Source organism: Callorhinus ursinus, unplaced genomic scaffold (assembly GCF_003265705.2).
Source record: "Callorhinus ursinus isolate GAN/ISIS: 27379988/994484 unplaced genomic scaffold, GSC_fseal_2.0 scaffold74, whole genome shotgun sequence".
Lineage (NCBI taxonomy): Eukaryota > Metazoa > Chordata > Mammalia > Carnivora > Otariidae > Callorhinus > Callorhinus ursinus.
Genome location: NW_027397136.1, coordinates 1,954,104 through 1,971,670, shown reverse-complemented (window position 1 = coordinate 1,971,670; position 17,567 = coordinate 1,954,104). Strand labels below are relative to the sequence as shown.

The window sequence follows — 17,567 nt, the reverse complement described above, 5'->3', positions numbered from 1 at the left end:
TAGAAACCAAAAGAACAGTAGAACAGATCAACGAAACTAGGAGCTGGTTCTTTGAAAGAATTAACAAGGTTGATAAACCCCTGGCCAGACTGATCAAAAAGAAAAGAGAAATGACCCAAATCAACAAAATCATGAATGAAAGAGGAGAGATCACAACCAACACCAAAGAAATACAAACAATTATAAGAACATATTATGAGCAACTCTATGCCAGCAAATTAGATAACCTGGAAGAAATGGGTGCATTCCTAGAGATGTATCAACTACCAAAACTGAACCAGGAAGATAGAAAACCTGAACAGACCTATAACCACTAAGGAAATTGAAGCAGTCATCAAAAATCTCCCAAGAAACAAAAGCCCAGGGCCAGATGGCTTCCCAGGGGAATTCTATCAGACATTTAAGGAAGAATTAATACCTATTCTCCTGAAACTGTTCCAAAAAATAGAAATGGAAGGAAAACTTCCAAATTCATTTTATGAGGCCACCATTACCTTGATCCCAAAACCAGACAAAGATCCCATCAAAAAGGAGAATTACAGACCAATATCCTTGATGAACATGGATGCAAAAATTCTCACCAAAATACTAGCCAATAGGATCCAACAGTACATTAAAAGGATTATTCACCACGACCAAGTGGGATTTATCCCTGGGCTGCAAGGCTGGTTCAACATCCGCAAATCAATCAACGTGATACAATACATTAACAAAAGAAAGAACAAGAATCATATGATCCTCTCAATAGATGCAGAAAAAGCATTTGACAAAGTACAGCATCCTTTCTTGATCAAAACTCTTCAGAGTATAGGGATAGAGGGTACATACCTCAATATCATAAAAGCCATCTACGAAAAACCTACAGCGAATATCATTCTCAATGGGGAAAAGCTGAGAGATTTTCCCCTAAGGTCAGGAACGCGGCAGGGATGTCCACTCTCACCACTGCTATTCAACGTAGTATTAGAAGTCCTAGCCACAGCAATCAGACAACAAAAAGAAATCAAAGGCATCCAAATCGGCAAAGAGGAAGTCAAACTCTCACTCTTTGCAGATGATATGATACTTTATGTGGAAAACCCAAAAGACTCCACCCCAAAACTGCTAGAACTCATACAGGAATTCAGTCAAGTAGCAGGCTATAAAATCAATGCACAGAAATCAGTGGCATTCCTATACACCAACAACAAGACAGAAGAGAGACAAATCAAGGAGTCGATCCCATTCACAATTGCACCCAAAACCATAAGATACCTAGGAATAAATTTAACCAAAGAGGCAAAGGATCTGTACTCAGAAAACTATAAAATACTCAGGAAAGCAATTGAAGAAGACACAAAGAAATGGAAAAACGTTCCATGCTCATGGATTGGGAGAACCAACATTGTGAAGATGTCAATGCTACCTAGAGCAATCTACACATTCAATGCAATCCCCATCAAAATACCATCCACTTTTTTCAAAGAAATGGAACAAATAATCCTAAAATTTGTATGGAACCAGAAGAGACCCCGAATAGCCAGAGGAATATTGAAAAAGAAAAGCAAAGATGGCGGCATCACAATTCCGGACTTCCAGCTCTATTACAAAGCTGTCATCATCAAGACAGTATGGTACTGGCACAAAAACAGACACATAGATCAATGGAACAGAATCGAGAGCCCAGAAATGGACCCTCAACTCTACGGTCAACTTATCTTTGACAAAGCAGGAAAGAATGTCCAATGGAAAAAAGACAGTCTCTTCAACAAATGGTGTTGGGAAAATTGGACAGCCACATGTAGAAGAATGAAACTGGACCATTTCCTTACACCACACACAAAAATAGACTCCAAATGGTTGAAAGACCTAAACGTGAGACAGGAGTCCATCAACATCCTAAAGGAGAACACAGGTAGCAACCTCTTTGACCTCAGCCGCAGCAACTTCTTCCTAGAAACATCACCAAAGGCACGGGAAGCCAGGGCAAAAATGAACTCTTGGGATTTCATCAAGATGAAAAGTTTTGCACAGCAAAAGAAACAGTCCACAAAACCAAAAGACAACCGACAGAATGGGAGAAAATATTTGCAAATGACATATCAGATAAAGGGCTAGTATCCAAAATCTATAAAGAACTTATCCAACTCAACACCCAAAGAACAAATAATCCAATCAAGAAATGGGCAGAAGACATGAACAGACATTTTTCCAAAGAAGACATCCAAATGGCCAACAGGCACATGAAAAAGTGCTCAACATCGCTCGGCATCAGGGAAATCCAAATCAAAATCTCAATGAGATACCACCTCACACCCATCAGAATGGCTAAAATTAACAAGTCAGGTAACGACAGATGTTGGCGGGGATGTGGAGAAAGGGGAACCCTCCTACACTGTTGGTGGGAATGAAAGCTGGTGCAACCACTCTGGAAAACAGTATGGAGGTTCCTCAAACAGTTGAAATTAGAGCTACCATTCGATCCAGCAATTGCACTACTGGGTATTTACCCGAAAGATACAAATGTAGGGACCCGAAGGGGTACGTGCACCCCAATGTTTATAGCAGCAATGTCCACAATAGCCAAACTGTGGAAAGAGCCAAGATGCCCATCGACAGATGAGTGGATAAAGAAGAGGTGGTATATATACACAATGGAATATTATGCGGCCATCAAAAGGAATGAGATCTTGCCATTTGCAACGACGTGGGTGGAACTGGAGGGTGTTATGCTTAGTGAAATAAGTCAATCAGAGAAAGACATGTATCATATGACCTCACTGATATGAGGAATTCTTAATCTCAGGAACAAACTGAGGGTTGCTGGAGTGGTCGGGGGTGGGAGGGATGGGGGTGGCTGGGTGATAGACATTGGGGAGGGTATGTGCTACGGTGAGCACTCTGAATTGTGTAAGACTGTTGAATCACAGATCTGTACTTCTGAAACAAAAAATGCAACATATTTTAAGAAAAAAGAAAAAGAAGAAGATAGCAGGAGAGGAAGAATGAAGGGGAGTAAGTCAGAGGGGGAGACGAACCAGGAGAGATGATGGACTCTGAAAAACAAACTGAGGTTTCTAGAGGGGAGGAGGGTAGGGAGATGGGTTAGCCTGGTGATGGGTATTAAAGAGTGCACATTCTGCATGGAGCACTGGGTGTCATGAACAAACAATGAATCATGGAACACTACACCAAAACAAATGATGTAATATATGGTGATTAACATAACAATAAAAAATTAAAAAAAAAGAGTAGTAAGGATATGGGAATGCCTGTCTTAGTCCTGTCTTTAGTTGAGAGAACCTCTAGCCCCATTCAGATGTTGACTTTCAGGCTTAGGTCAATTTTTTTTTTGAAGATCTTTATTTTTAAGTAATCTCTACACCCAATGTGAGGCTCGAACTTACAACCCTGAGATCAAGACTGGCATGCTATACCAACTGAGCCAGTGAGGCACCACTGGTCAATTTTAATTGTATTCATTAGTTTTTAAAAATATGCATGGATATTAATATTTGTTGAAATGTCTTTTCTGCATCTATGGGCATGATTGTATTATTTTCCCACTTAGCTTTATTAATATGCCATTTTATATTAATTCTCCAGGTCTTCTTTCTATTATACACCTTGGTTAAGAATATTTGTTCTTCAGTGTTTCTCAACATTAAAAATGTCTCTGGCTAATCTCTGAACTTGGAAAGATGACGATCATGCCCCTTCTCTTCAAACCAGTGATCCAATTCCCTAGACCCCAGACCCAGGCTGCCTAGTTTTGATTCCAGCTTTGCCTCTTGGGAGGCATATGACTTTGGGCAAGTTGCTTATCTCACTCTGCCTTGGTTTCATCATCTGTAAAATGCAGATAACAATAGTACCTATATTGTAAGGTGGTTATGAGGCTCACTAGGTTAATGTATACCAAGTATTCAGAACAGTGCTTGGCCTGCTGTATTCCTTTTTTGCTCTCTAGTTTTATTTAATTTTGTAGAGGTAATACATTCACATGGTTCAAAATTGTACCAAAAATTTATACAGTGAAAAGTGTCCTTCCATCCCTGTTTCAGTTACTCATTTTTCTAATGAGAAGCAACCAATGAGAACTCTTTCTTATTTGGCCTTTCATAGATGTTTTATATATACACACGTACAGATATGCCATGGTTTGCCTCCATTTTATAGAAATAGTATCACACTGTGCACAGTGTTCCACATCTTGCTTTTTTAAATAGGTGATTGTTTCATATAAAATTCTATTGTTTTCATTAGGATAGCATTAATTAACTTGGGTGTCTAGGGGAGGTCTGACATCTTCATGATGCTAATGTTGAATCTTCCTATTCAGGAACAAGATGTAGTCTGCTGTATTCTTGATCTCATTAGTTTCTAGCACCACCCCCCCAATACACCTGTGTGCTCACACACACACGCCATTCATTTCTTCTTTCTACCTGTCCACTAAACATGATAGCACTAGGTAAATATAGTTGTCTTGTCTTGACCTTACTTGCTGGAAACCAGGTCCTGATCTACTTGAACTACTTTTACCAGGGCTCTTGGTGAAGGGGCTCACACAGCTCCAGCCCAGCCTCAGAGAGGTGTTCTTGGAATGGGGCTGCTGCAGTATGGGTGGGGGATCTGGACTCCTGCCCCAGAGACCTGCACTTAGTGTTTTTCAGGGGGGAGAGCAACAGCGTGTGTGGGGTGTGGAAGCTGTACCAAGTACCTGCTTGACCGGGGCCGTGTGAGTGTAGTTCTCACTTCCCCAACGGCTTCCCACCGTTATCATGTTCGTCTCAGACCCAGTTATCTCCTGAGCTGCCAGCCAGGAAGTGGGAGGGACCCTGACTCAGCCAAGGGAATCCTGGGGCCGGAGCTCCCTCCCCTCTCAGGGCCCTCAGCCCTGCCCCGGACATACGTACGCGGAGGCGTTGAGAGCCAGTGCTGTCCAGTAGGCCTCCATGGGGGCTGTCACCACTGCGTCAAGCAGTACCTCCCGCACAAGCTCCTCGTCGCCTGGGGGCAAAATAAAAGACCAAACCACTTATTTCCTCCATGATGTTGAACACAGCTCATCTGCCCTTGTGAGGAACCCTGAATTTAGGGAATGGGCTGTGCCTCATAAACACGGGTCTGGGACTCGTAAAACCATCTATGTGAGCTTGAGGAAGTCGTGTTGCTTCTCTCAGCCTTCACATCTTCAATTCCAAACAATATGTGAGTAGGTCTAAGTGATTTCTACGGCTCTTCCCAGTTCCGGTATTCTGTGAGATTAGAACCCCTCAGTGACATCAGCCCTTGCCCTGAGCCCCGGCCACCTCTCCTCTCTGCTGCCATCTGTCTGCAACTTGATCATCACCCTCCCAACACATTGGCCTTTTGCCGGGTCTGTGAATTTGAATTTGCCTCAGAGCCTCTGTGCTCTGGATGCTTCCCCCTTACTCTTTGCATGGGCGGCTCCTGGTCTGGACGCTTCCCCTCTACTCGTTTCATGGGTGGCTCTTGGTCTGGATGCTTCCCCCCTACTCTTTGCATGGGTAGCTCTTTTCCCTCTCTCTTTTTTAAAAAAAGTATTTACTTTTACTGAGGTGAGATCTATGTAACAAAATCAACCAATTTAAAGTGTATTTAAATATCAGGGGCGCCTGAGTGGCTCAGTCATTAAATGTCTGCCTTCGGCTCAGGTCGTGATCCCAGGGTCCTGGGATCGAGCCCCACATCGGGCTCCCTGCTCAGTGAGAAGCCTGCTTCTCCCTCTCCCATGCCCTCTGCTTGTGTTCCTGCTTTCACTATCTCTCTCTCTGTCAAATAAATAAATAATATCTTTAAAAAAATAAAGTATACAAATCAGTGGCACTGAGTACATTCCCAATGATGTGCAGTCATCACCTCTGTCCAGGTCCACATTTCCATCACCCCCAAAGCAGATCCTGTACCTATGAAAGCACTCGGGTGGCTCTTTTTCAACCTCAGCATAAGTAACATGGTCTGACAGAGTTAGGCACTATAAAGGATCCCATACAGCATCCTGTTCATGGCACTTACCACAGTTTGGAATACCCTACATCTACACACACATGCTTGCGTCTTTATTGTGTGGTTTCCCCACTAGATTACAAGCTCCCTGAGAGTAAGGGTCTCGTCTGTTTGGGCCATCTCTAGCTTCAGTGCCTATCTCAGGCCTGGCACAGAGTATGTGCTCAGTACAGATTTACTGATAGAATGAATGAATGAATGCACAAATGAGTGCCCTGTTGGGCCAGCATGGGAGGCAAAGTCTTACTTGGGGGTGACACTTATGTGTCAGCATGACCTGTTTCTCTTCTGAAGAGGAAGAAGAGGGACCCTGCTGAGGGTGTGGCCCTGTGATTTCACCACCTGCATCTGTGTTGGGAAATTTAAGGTTAGCCTGAGAACCAGGCACTGGAAAACACTCACAGACCACAGGCTACAAGACAGCACCTGGTGGAATGCTCTCCTTTGCTGAGATGAGGACTGTGGGGTACAGAGCATCAGCCACTGGCTTGGGGCCCACTGCTAGGTGGTGGTAGGGACAGATCTATGGGCAGATCTGTGTGTCTCTTTGGAGCCCTACCGGTGCTCAGGTGAAAGACACTCAAAGTGATCCCAGTCCCTGACATGGGGATATACTCATGCTGCCACAGTGCCAGGAACATAGGCAACTTCTTGGTCCCAGAGTGAGGCTGGCTCTGCCTTTTTCTTTGAAAATCTCCCTAAGCCGTGGGTGAGTTTGAGGGATAAGGCTACTTGGCAGTAAGTTCCCCAGTGGCTCAGCCATCGAAGAAGAGTGAAATCTTGCCATTTGCAACAACATGGCTGGATCTAGAGAGTATTATGCTGAGTGAAATAAGTCAGTCAAAGAAAGACAAACACCATATGATTTCACTCATATGTGGAATTTAAGAAACAAAACAAACAAAGAGAAAAGAGACAGATGAAAAACAGACTCTTAACTACAGAGAACAAACTGATGGTTACCAGAGGGGAGGTGGGTGGGGGGATGGGGGAAACAGGTGATGGGGATTAAGAGTACACTTATTGTGATGAGCACCGAGTAATGGATAGAATTGCCGAATCACTATACTGTACACTTGAACTAATAGAACACTGTATATTAATTATGCTTGAATAAAAAAGGTTGATAATGATAATAATAATAAAATGTCAGTAATTCAGCACTTAAAACACATCGAGACCTTACCCATCAAGGTTAGTGTACTTTTTTCTGATTTCACTTTAAATCTGTTTATACAATTTTTGATGTGTCATACTAAAACTCGTATCTAGTTAAATTTTGAAAAAAAAGGAAAGGAAAGGAGAAAAGAGAAAAGAAAACAAGGAAAAAGAAAAGAAAAGAAAGTCCTCCATGAGTGGGGCCGGCACTTACACTCTAGATCGGGGTCCTCCCCGGTCAGGAAGCGGACCATGGCTTCCAGCTGGCTGAGCTTCCGGTGGTCGGGGTCAATATCTGTGATGCAGTAGATCCTGGAGCCCAGGAGAGTCAATGTCACCTCAAGAAAATTCCATCTTTCTCCCTCCCATTCTCTACTCTTCGTGTACAGCAAATTTCCCACTTACCAATCACTGGCCAGGGTCAGATCTGGGTGAAGCAAGTCATGCAGGCCTGAAACCAAAGCTCACACTCAGTACGATGCTCAGTCCCTGTGAGGATATGCACCTGAAATGCTTACAAACAACTGCCAGGAAACTTCTCCAGGGAAGGGCTGTTTTATTCTTCCTTATTCTCAGCTCAGAGTAGGGACTCAACCGATAGGCTGGTGCTGGGTTTGTACAGACTATGCCTTTGTCCATGTTGCTCCTGCTTCCTGAAATGCTTTTTCTTCCCATTGCTTCATGTCCAAATCCCACCTATTAGGATCTCTCTGAAAGGAGCTAATACTTTGAAACCAGTGATTTTGGGTTCATTGGCTTCATTGTACCCAACTGAGCTAAATGGCCCGTCAAAAGAAAAACCCAGAGATAGGCCAGGTACGTTTTGTGTAATCTCTGTGGCCTCGTGCTACATCTACACTAACCGTGTGCTCACTGCATGTATGTGGATTGAATGAGTGAAGGAACAAATGCCCTACTGAGCTCCTACTCAGTCCTCAAGAAAGCACGAGGGAGACCCAGGGTGTTTGGTCATTTTGGGGACAGTGGAAGACAGAGAAGGAGAGAGGTCCAACATCATGATGCGTGTTCTGAAAGGGCAAATGCAGGGGTTACATGGGAGCATGTGGCTGGGCACAGGGGGTCTGCCAGGGCCAGCTCCCAGAAAAGTGATATCTACATCAGGACATGAAGAGTGGGTCCAAGTTAGCTGGGATAGGAGGGTGGGCCCTGGAGAGGAGAGCATTTCAGGGGAGAGCACAGCACATGGGAAGACTCTGAAGCTTAGTGCATTGGGAAATGACCAAAAAAAAAAAAAAAATCCAGAAGGCCACTGAAGGTCCTTTAGCAGTGACACAATCTGATCTGGTATTTCTAGATAGGTTCCTTTGGCAGAGATTTACAGGAAGGGAGAGGTGGGGAGACCAGCTGTGATTGTTCAGGAGAGAAGTGACAATGACTAGGGTGGTGGCGGAGAGATGGACACATGAGATGCACTCAAGAGATGATAAAGGAAGAAAGGACAGAATGTGGCCATTAGAACTGTGGCCACACCGTCCCGAGACTTCCTGAGACATCCCTGAGCCCTGGATATTGGTTTTGTGCTCTCAAGGTGCTCAGGCAGCCAGAAGTCAAGAATAGGCTGGGTTAGGGAGGGTGGGGCCCTTCTCTCCCACTCTTCCCCCGGTTTCTCACAGCCCCTCTCAGTTCATGTCCCATAAACTCCCTGCTATGGGTTGAGTTGTGTCCCCCAAAAAGATATGTTGAAGTATGAACCCCAGTCCTTGTGAATGTGACCCTATTTGGAAATAGGGTCTTGGCAGATGTAGTCAAGTGAAGATGAAGCCGTTAGGGTGGGCCCCAACCCAGTATGCCTGGTGTCCTTCTGCAAGGTTAAATTTGAGACCTACAGGGGGAGAAACCCTGTGATGAGGACGGAGGCTGCAAGTCAAGGAATGCCTGGGGCTACCAGGAGTTGGTGAGGCCAAGAAGGATCCTGCCCTGGAGGCTTCGGAGGGAGCACGGCCCCCAGAACTGCAAGAGAACACGTTTCTGGTGTTTAAGCCCACCAGTCTGGGGTGCTTTGGTGTGGCAGTCCTAGCCAGCTCCTGCAGATTTGCTCGTTTGCTCTTCCCTGCCTCCTCTGTCATGCCTTCTGACAGGTGAAGTTCACCTTTGTGCAGAGAAACACATCCCCTAGAGCCCACCTCCTCTGGTCCAGCAAAGCTTTCCACGATGGCAAGTCCTAGGCTTTGCCGGCTTTGACGACTGACTGGCAGATCCTGCAGACCACACAGACCCCTCCTTGCCAGGCAGCCCCGCTCTGAGAGTCTGCTCTTAAATCTGGGATCTGGGAGGCTCTGGTTCTAACCCCGGGTTGGCCCTGCTTGGTGTCCCAGGAGAATCTATGTTTCCCTCTACGTTGCCCTTCAATACTTGGCACAGACCCACCGTCTTCCACAGATGTGTTCCCCAGGAGGATGTATTCTCCATGGCCCCGGGACAGGACCACTCCCAGGCTGTGGGAAGAACAGAGAACGCACATGCTCAGTAAGAGCAAGGGCCAAGCAGTGCCTAGCCCATCTCCTTCCCTACAGTGACTTGAAGTTTGTGAGCTTTCTGCACCAACAAGTGGCCTGAATGCCAAGGCCCCCGTTTTTGCCCCTGGCCTTGCAGGTTGTTCCCTCTAAAACTGTTCTATTCTTTTCATCTGGCTTTCTTCCTGAGAAGGACTCTACGTTCTATAGGCCAGGAGCCCCCTCGGCTCCCATTTTAGTCAAGATTCATCCCAAACCTCTCAGGGACCTCCTGAATTGCGGAGAGGTTTCTATGTCTCATGGGGTCGCACAAATAGGAGAGCCTTTTCCTGCCTGGTGAACCCCATGATACCTTCCTCTCTCTCCTGGTAGAATACTGCTTTTAATATTCGCTGAATATCTGAATTACTTGGGGAGCTCTAAAAGATACTAATGCTGGGGCCCCATCCCAGAAATTCTGAGTCTACTGGTCTGGGGCATTGGCAATTTTGCAAAATTCCTCAGGTATTCTAATGAGCTATCTAGGCTGAGCACCACACTTTATTGAGAAATGAGGTAATTCAGAGATAAAGGCTATTTGTTTCCTAATCTGTATAATGCCTCGAATTGAATACAGTTGGAAGGAAACCAAGACATTTTCAAATTCGTTCTTTCATCTTGCCATTGCTTACACTGCATTGCTTTAAGATCTTTAAGTAGATTATGTCCTTTATCCTCACCAACCATAAAGAAAAACTACTATTTTTAGCCTCCTTTTACAAGCAAGAATCAAAGGCAAAGCGCAGTTGAGTAACTTGACTAAGGTCACACAGCCTGCTAGAGGTGGGGATGGGACCCAACCCAGGCAGTCCGGCTCCACACCTGCACGTTAGGATTCACTGGCAAGGCAGGTCTAGACCTTGAGTTTCTTGAAGGCAAACCTGGGTTTTTTTCTGTTACCACAAAAATTGCCAATGAGTAAATTCATTCCCCAGACCTGAAAGTTCTGCCCTGAGTTGTTGATATTTGTGTTCCAACCACCCTCCCCCTTCCACACAAAACATGGGCCCCTCACCTGAAAGGTGTGTCACTAATGCCTGTGAAGAAGTAATCATTGGTCAGGAAAAGAACTCTCTTCTAAAAGAAAGAAAGAAAAGGGTGTTTGCTGGAGAGAGGAGCGCCTGACCAGGCCACCTACCTCCTCACCCAATGCCTTGCAGTTTCGTCGCCTCTGGGCCTCTTCCCTCACCTCCGACCCCTCACCTTCAACCGCCACGGACATGCCTCACCTATGGTGGACTCCATAGGCAGGACCACCACCAGGCCCAGCAAGCCGCGGCCGTGGGGGCTGCCTGAAGAAGGGACCAACGTCTCCCCCTGTTCTGCCCCAGAAACTGACTGCTAGCCCCATGTGGCTATCACTTGAAATGAGTGACTGAGGAACTGAAGCTTTACGTTTTAGTTAATTGAGTTAATATACATTGAAATTTAGATAGCCAACGTGGCTCGGGGCTACTGTATTGGGCCGTGCAGGACGGCGTGGACTCCCGAGAGGAGACCGCCAGCTGGTGTGCGACTCACCTACAACCTCCCCCTTTCTGGAATACAGCTGGTGGGGGGCCCACCGGTCCTTCCATGAAACCCCTCCCAGTGCCACATCACACCTTCTTTTTCCTTGCAAAGCTGCCATGTTTGGGGCTTCTGTTGAGTCTGTGTAAATGAGGGCATCGGGGAGGGCACAGCGGGGCCTGGGCACCAGGCAGACGTGGATTCAAGGCCAGCTTGCCTCTTACAGGCTGTGTGCTCTTGGCTGAGCTGCTTCGCTTCTCGGAGCACTGGAGCACTCGTTTGTAAGGCAGGACTAACAGCAGCACCCGTGCGGTGCCTAAGGTGGCTGTGAGGCTTGTGAGAGTGTTTCCCATGGATGGGGGTGGGTCCAGGGAAGAGCAGGATTTGCTCTGCGCTCTGAGGCTCTGTGGGTCGTCCTGTCTGTGTATGCCTTTGGGAAAGCCACGGGTTGTTCTTATTCCCTTCACTTCTTCTGGCTTCTGGCTTCTCTTTCATTTGGAAATGAGAGGAACATGTCAGAAGGGGACCCAGCACGAGTGGGGTGGCACAAAAGGGTTTGTTTCTATAGGAAACCGGTCTTAGACCAAGCCCGAATGAACCGTTCTCCAGCGCTGGCCTCATCCCGCAGTCTGCCTTCCTGCCTCCCGTGCCCTGGTCAGGTCCTCTCTGCAGTGTCCCTCCCTCCCAGTGTCCCCGGGGAATCAGGAGCCAGCGGGGCTGTCAGGACTTTGGGAGCCCTGTGTTCCAACGTGGGGCCGGCTTGAGTGTCTGAACTGGAGATCACTTTTTAAATTTTTCCTTTTTTTACTTATTAAAGAAAAAAGGCAGAATGCACAGATCTTCAGTGTATTCTTCCAGTAGTTTTGGTAAATGTATATAGCCCTGTAGTTACCTCCCCAATCAAGATATGGAGTGTTTGCCTCCTCTAAAATCTCTTTGCCTCCTTCCAGTCCATCCCCACCCCTCCTCCAAGGGTGAGCTCTGTTCTGAATTCTACCACCTTAGATTAGGTTTGCCTGTTCTCACGGTGTGTGCTCCTTTGGGTCTGGCTTCTTTTGCACAACATAATGTCTTTAAGATCCGTCTATGTTGTCGCGTGTGTCGGCAGTGTGTTTCCTTCTTTTGCCGAGTAGAACGCCGATGTGTGGGACACGAGCTTGCCTTTACACTCATTGGTCAGTCCCTTAAATTTTAGCAGAGGGTTTGGAATGGAATCTGATTGCAGTTTGAGTTTGCATTTCCTCGATGATTGACGAAGCATGTTTTCATGTGCTTATTGGTCACAGGTATATCTTCATTTGTGAATGCTCAAGTATTTTGCCCATTTTTTAAAAATCGGGTTGTTAGCCTTCTTGTTAATAATCTGTAGGGGCTCTTTATGTATTCTGCACACAGTCTGGGCCTTACTTTTTCATTTTCTTAATGGTGTCTTTTAATGAGCAGAACTTACTGCTTTTGATGAAGTCCAGGGTATCAAATTTTATTTTATGTTTGGTGCTCTTGGTGTTTTGTCTAAGAAATCTTCGGATAACTTCAGGTTGTAAAGATTTTCTCCTATGTTTTCTTGTAGAAGACTTACAGTTTGGGCTTACCTTGAAGACTAGGATCCATCTCTAACTTTTCTACGTGGTGTGAGATATGGCTCACTGTTTTTTATTCTTTATACATTTATTCAGTAGTTCTAGCACCACTTGTTTTTTTTTTATTTATTTTTTATTTTTTTATAGGCAACTCTTTAATAAGTCTTATTTGGGGACAGAAAGGGGAGGTTGGCCAGCCCTCTTCATGTGGTTTTAGGCAGTTAAGTCCTTCAAAGGACGAAGAGTGAAATCAAGTCATTTCTCCTCCTGAATTTTTCCTTCTTATTTTTCTTTGTTGTAAGGTTATATATAAATGTATGAGTATAAGGACATTATAAAAGAGAAGGGATATCCTGTGAGGGTGGAAATCAGACAATAAATCCAAAAACACTATGGAAATTACAAATCCGAACTTGGGGGAGGGTGGGAGGCAACACGCTCTTTCACAGAGCCCTTCCTTACATGCCATGCAACTGTCCTCCAAAGCGGGAATGGAACAGACCAGACACTCAGCTGCAGGACGGAGCCGGGGTTTGGGCTTTAGAGCTGTTCATGTCTTTGGGATTGGGCTGGGCATCAAGCACCTTTTCTGGAATAGGCCAGAGAAGATAAGTCCAGTTTAGTTTTTAAGGCTTTAGTCAGCTCCGTGGCCAGCAGCTCGTGGAGGGACATGCCGTCATGCATGTACAACCCGTTCTTCCCTGTCCAGTTGTAGCGCTTGGGCCCACTGGAGGGTGAAGATAACCAGATCTGCTTGTTTGGGGTCTGCTTGTTGATCACGTAGGTTCCTAGATCTCCACCCAGTTAAACTGTTAAAACCACTCCCAAACGAGACATCATAGTCTTCGAATGTGTAAGGTTTGTCTACGAGGTCTTCGAAAAACTCTGCTAAGGAGTCCAGTGTCTTCTCTGCCAGTCTTTCATAGGTGGTCTCATCCAGAGAGCCAGGGTCGCCCCAAGTTCCCACTGTCCTCATATTCATCAAACAGACGCTCTGCTTTTTGACATTCACGATCTGATCGAGGCGGTGGAGGCTCAGACTAGTGTGGCTGGGTACGCGGGTCGCTCGGGTCCTGATGCGCAGGCCCCAGCGGCCATAGAGCGGGGCGTTCCTCGTCGGGCCCCGCGCTCCGGTGCCTGCCGGGGCTGAGCCCGGGGGCGCCGTGCGGGGCAGTCTAGCCCCACTTGTTAGAAAGACTTTCCTTTCTTCATTGATTTGACAAGCTGTCTTTGTTGAAAATCAGTTGCTAACATGAGAGTTTATTTCCAGATTCTCTAGTCCTTTGTCTATTCTTGTGTCAATAACCCTGCTTGGCTACTGAGCTTTATAGTCGGTTTTGAAATCATGTAGTACAAATCATCCAAATTTGTTCTCATTTTTCAAGGTTGTTTGGGTATTTTATGTCCTCATAGAAATTTTAGAATCACCCTCTCCTGCAGTCCGTTCAAATTTTGATTGGGATTATGCTGGATTCACAGATCAGTTTGGGGAGAATGGATGGTATGGCAATATTGATAACAACTTGTAAACATGGTTATATCTTTTTATTCATTTAATTTTTTTGCCATTCTTTCTGCAGCATTATGTAGTTTTCAGTGTAGAGGCCATTTACAACTTCATTAAATTTATTCCTAGGTATTTTATGTTGTTCGATGCTATTGAAATTGGAACTTGAAAATAAGTTACTTCCAATTGTTTGCTGACAGTTGGAAATAAATAAATACATAATACAATTGATTTTTATAGTATTGGACAATTGGAAATAAATATATATGTATATATATGTGTGTATATATATATATATAATACAATTGATTTTTATAGTATTGACCTTGTGTTCTAATAACCTGCTAAATTTACCTGTTAGTTCTAGTAGTTGCTTTGCAGATTCTTAGAATTTTCTATGTAAACAATCATCTTGTCTGTGAATCCAGACAGTTTTACCTCTTCCCTTCTAATTTTTGTGCCTTTTATTTTGTTTCCTTGCCTTACGGCAAGGACAGATCCTGGCAGGGTCCGGTGCAGTGTTGAACAGAGGTGGTGAAAGCAAATATCCTTCCCTTGTTCACACTTTAAGGGAAGAAGTGTTTAATATTCCATCATTTAAAGTTAGCCTTTTCATAAATGCCTTTTATCAGATTGAAGAAGTTTCCTTTTGTTTCCAGTTAAATTTTGTCAAATGCTTTTTCAGCATCTATTGAGATGACCATATGGCGTTTCTCTCTTATTCTGTTAATGTAATGAATTACCCTGATTGACTTTTTTGAATGTCAGATTAGCCTTACATTCTTGGGATAACCCCATCATGTGCTATCATTGCCATGTATCTTCCACTTGTGTATGTTATGTGCCCTACAATACAAGGTCAACATTTTTGCCTAACATAGTTGGTTTTTTGAGCAGTTAAAAAAAAAGTCATATTAATGTGCACATTTACCATTTCCATAGCTGTTTGTTTCCTCATATAGACCTGAGTTTCCATCTGTGTCATTTTTCTTCAGTGTAAAGAACTTCCTTAAGCATTTGTTATAGTGCAGGTCTGACAGTGATCAACTCTGTTCCATTTTTTATAAGAAAATATCTAAATACACATCATTTTGGAAAGATATTTTCCCCATACATAGACTTTTGGGTTGACAGTTTTTTTTTCTTTTGGCATTAAAAAATTTTATTTTATTGTTTTTGATGAGAAGTCAGCCATCGTTCTATTAATGCTTTCCTCTAGCTTCTTTTAAGATTTTCCCATATCTTTTATGAACAAACAATGAATCATGGAACACTGCATCAAAAACTAATGATGTAATATATGGTGATTAACATAACAATAAAAAAATAAAAAAAAAGATTTTCCCATATCTTTGATTTTCAGCAGGTGTATTTTTTTTCCTTTAAATTTTTTATTGTTATGTTAATCACCATACATTACATCATTAGTTTTTGATGTAGTGTTCCATGATTCATTGTGCATAACACCCAGTGCTCCACACAGAACGTGCCCTCTTTAATACCCATCACTGGGCTAACCCATCCTCCACCCCCCCCAGAACCCTCAGTTTGTTTTTCAGAGTCCATTGTCCCTCATGGTTCATCTCCCCCTCCGATTTCCCCCCTTCATTCTTCCCCTCCTGCTATTTTCTTCTTTTTTTTTTCTTAACATATATTGCATTATTTGTTTCAGAGGTATAGATCTGTGATTCAACAGTCTTGCACAATTCACAGCGCTCACCATAGCACATACTCTCCCCAATGTCTATCACCCAGCCACCCCATCCTTCCCACCCCACCCCCACTCCAGCAACCCTCAGTTTGTTTCCTAAGATTAAAAATTCCTCATATCAGTGAGGTCATATGATACATGTCTTTCTCTGATTGACTTATTTCACTCAGCATAACACCCTCCAGTTCCATCCACGTCGTTGCACAAGGCAAGATCTCATTCCTTTTGATGGCTGCATAATATTCCACTGTATATATATATACACCACATCTTCTTTATCCATTCATCTGTTGATGGACATCTTGGCTCTTTCCACAGTTTGGCTATTGTGGACATTGCTGCTATAAACATTGGGGTGCACATACCCGTTCGGACCCCTACATTTGTATCTTTGGGGTAAATACCCAGTAGTGCAATTGCTGGATCATATAGTAGCTCTATTTTCAACTTTTTGAGGAACCTCCATACTGTTTTCCAGAGTGGTTGCACCAGCTTGCATTCCCACCAACAGTGTAGGAGGGTTCCCCTTTCTCCTTCAGCAGGTGTATTATGGTGAGCCTAGGTGTGGCTTCTTTTTCTTGTTATCCTGCTTGGAGTTTGCTGAAATTTTTATATCTGTTGGGTGATGTCTTTCACAATGCTCAAGATATTTGGGCATTCTTTTTTCAAATACTTTCTGCTTCATTCCTTCTCCCTTCTTATGGGATTCCAAGGACATATGTCAGACCATAGATAACTGAGGGATAATTTTTTTCAAAAATTTTTTCAAAATTTTCTTTGATCTTTAGAATGGATAATTTCTATTTATCTGTCTTCAAATTCACTGTCCCTTTTTTTCTCCAATATGCTGATAAGCCCATCCAGTAAAAATTTCATTTCAGCTATTGTACTTGTCAGTTTTAGACTTTCTTCTTGGTTCTTGTGGTAGTTTTATACTGTGTCAAATTAACTAAGCTGGAACTACACTTCCAGACTCACTTCCCCATATGGTCCCAAGTTCGGGTTGGCCAAAAGAGAAGTTTTCATGAGGTTTATAAGGCAGAAGGGAAACAGCAACCCTTTTACATGCTAACGGTCAGTACAGCATATCCAGCACTTGCAGCTTGCTCTGAGCTGTTGGCTTACCTTCTTGGCATGGGGCAGCAACCAGAATCAAAACTTCCCCAGCTGCCCCTGGACTTCTTCCTTCATTTTCCCTGAGATCTGAGCCTGGTGATTGTCTCGCTCCATGTGAAGGGCACTTGCTCTTTCTTGCAGATCACCCATACCATTGTGATTGGAGGTAGTAAGAGACAGATGTGGGTTTTAGTTTTCCTCATGGTTCCTATTTTTCCTCATGGGTTTCCGTTTGTTCTTGTTTTCCCTTGTGTTTCATTCAGCTTTCCTTCCAAACTGCTGGATGACACCTATGATGACTTCAAGCTCACCACTAGATGCAGGGACAGCAGTCTCACAGACTTCTCTACCAGAAATGACAGTCTCATAATGTTGAACTCCTGGAATAAAACCCTATATTCATATCACTTGTAGTGGACTTACTTCTTTGATCAAACCCCAACCATTTCTCTGCTGAAATT

At 44.1% G+C, this 17,567-nt stretch overlaps 1 protein-coding gene and 1 pseudogene across 1 annotated transcript in view; both read right to left on the bottom strand.

Annotated features, from left to right (window-relative positions):
* The window catches only part of CACNA2D4 (calcium voltage-gated channel auxiliary subunit alpha2delta 4), a 130,819-nt gene that overhangs the window by 64,766 nt on the left and 48,486 nt on the right, over nucleotides 1-17,567 (bottom strand). The window contains exons 19-23 of the mRNA XM_025851828.2: nucleotides 10,699-10,760; nucleotides 9,559-9,626; nucleotides 7,576-7,621; nucleotides 7,385-7,482; nucleotides 4,899-4,992 (exon numbers count right to left, since the gene is read on the bottom strand). Of these exons, the coding sequence (XP_025707613.1) occupies nucleotides 4,899-4,992; nucleotides 7,385-7,482; nucleotides 7,576-7,621; nucleotides 9,559-9,626; nucleotides 10,699-10,760 (368 nt within the window). The remainder of the gene's footprint in view (nucleotides 1-4,898; nucleotides 4,993-7,384; nucleotides 7,483-7,575; nucleotides 7,622-9,558; nucleotides 9,627-10,698; nucleotides 10,761-17,567) is intronic.
* Nucleotides 13,349-17,309, bottom strand: LOC141371509 (frataxin, mitochondrial pseudogene; annotated as a pseudogene).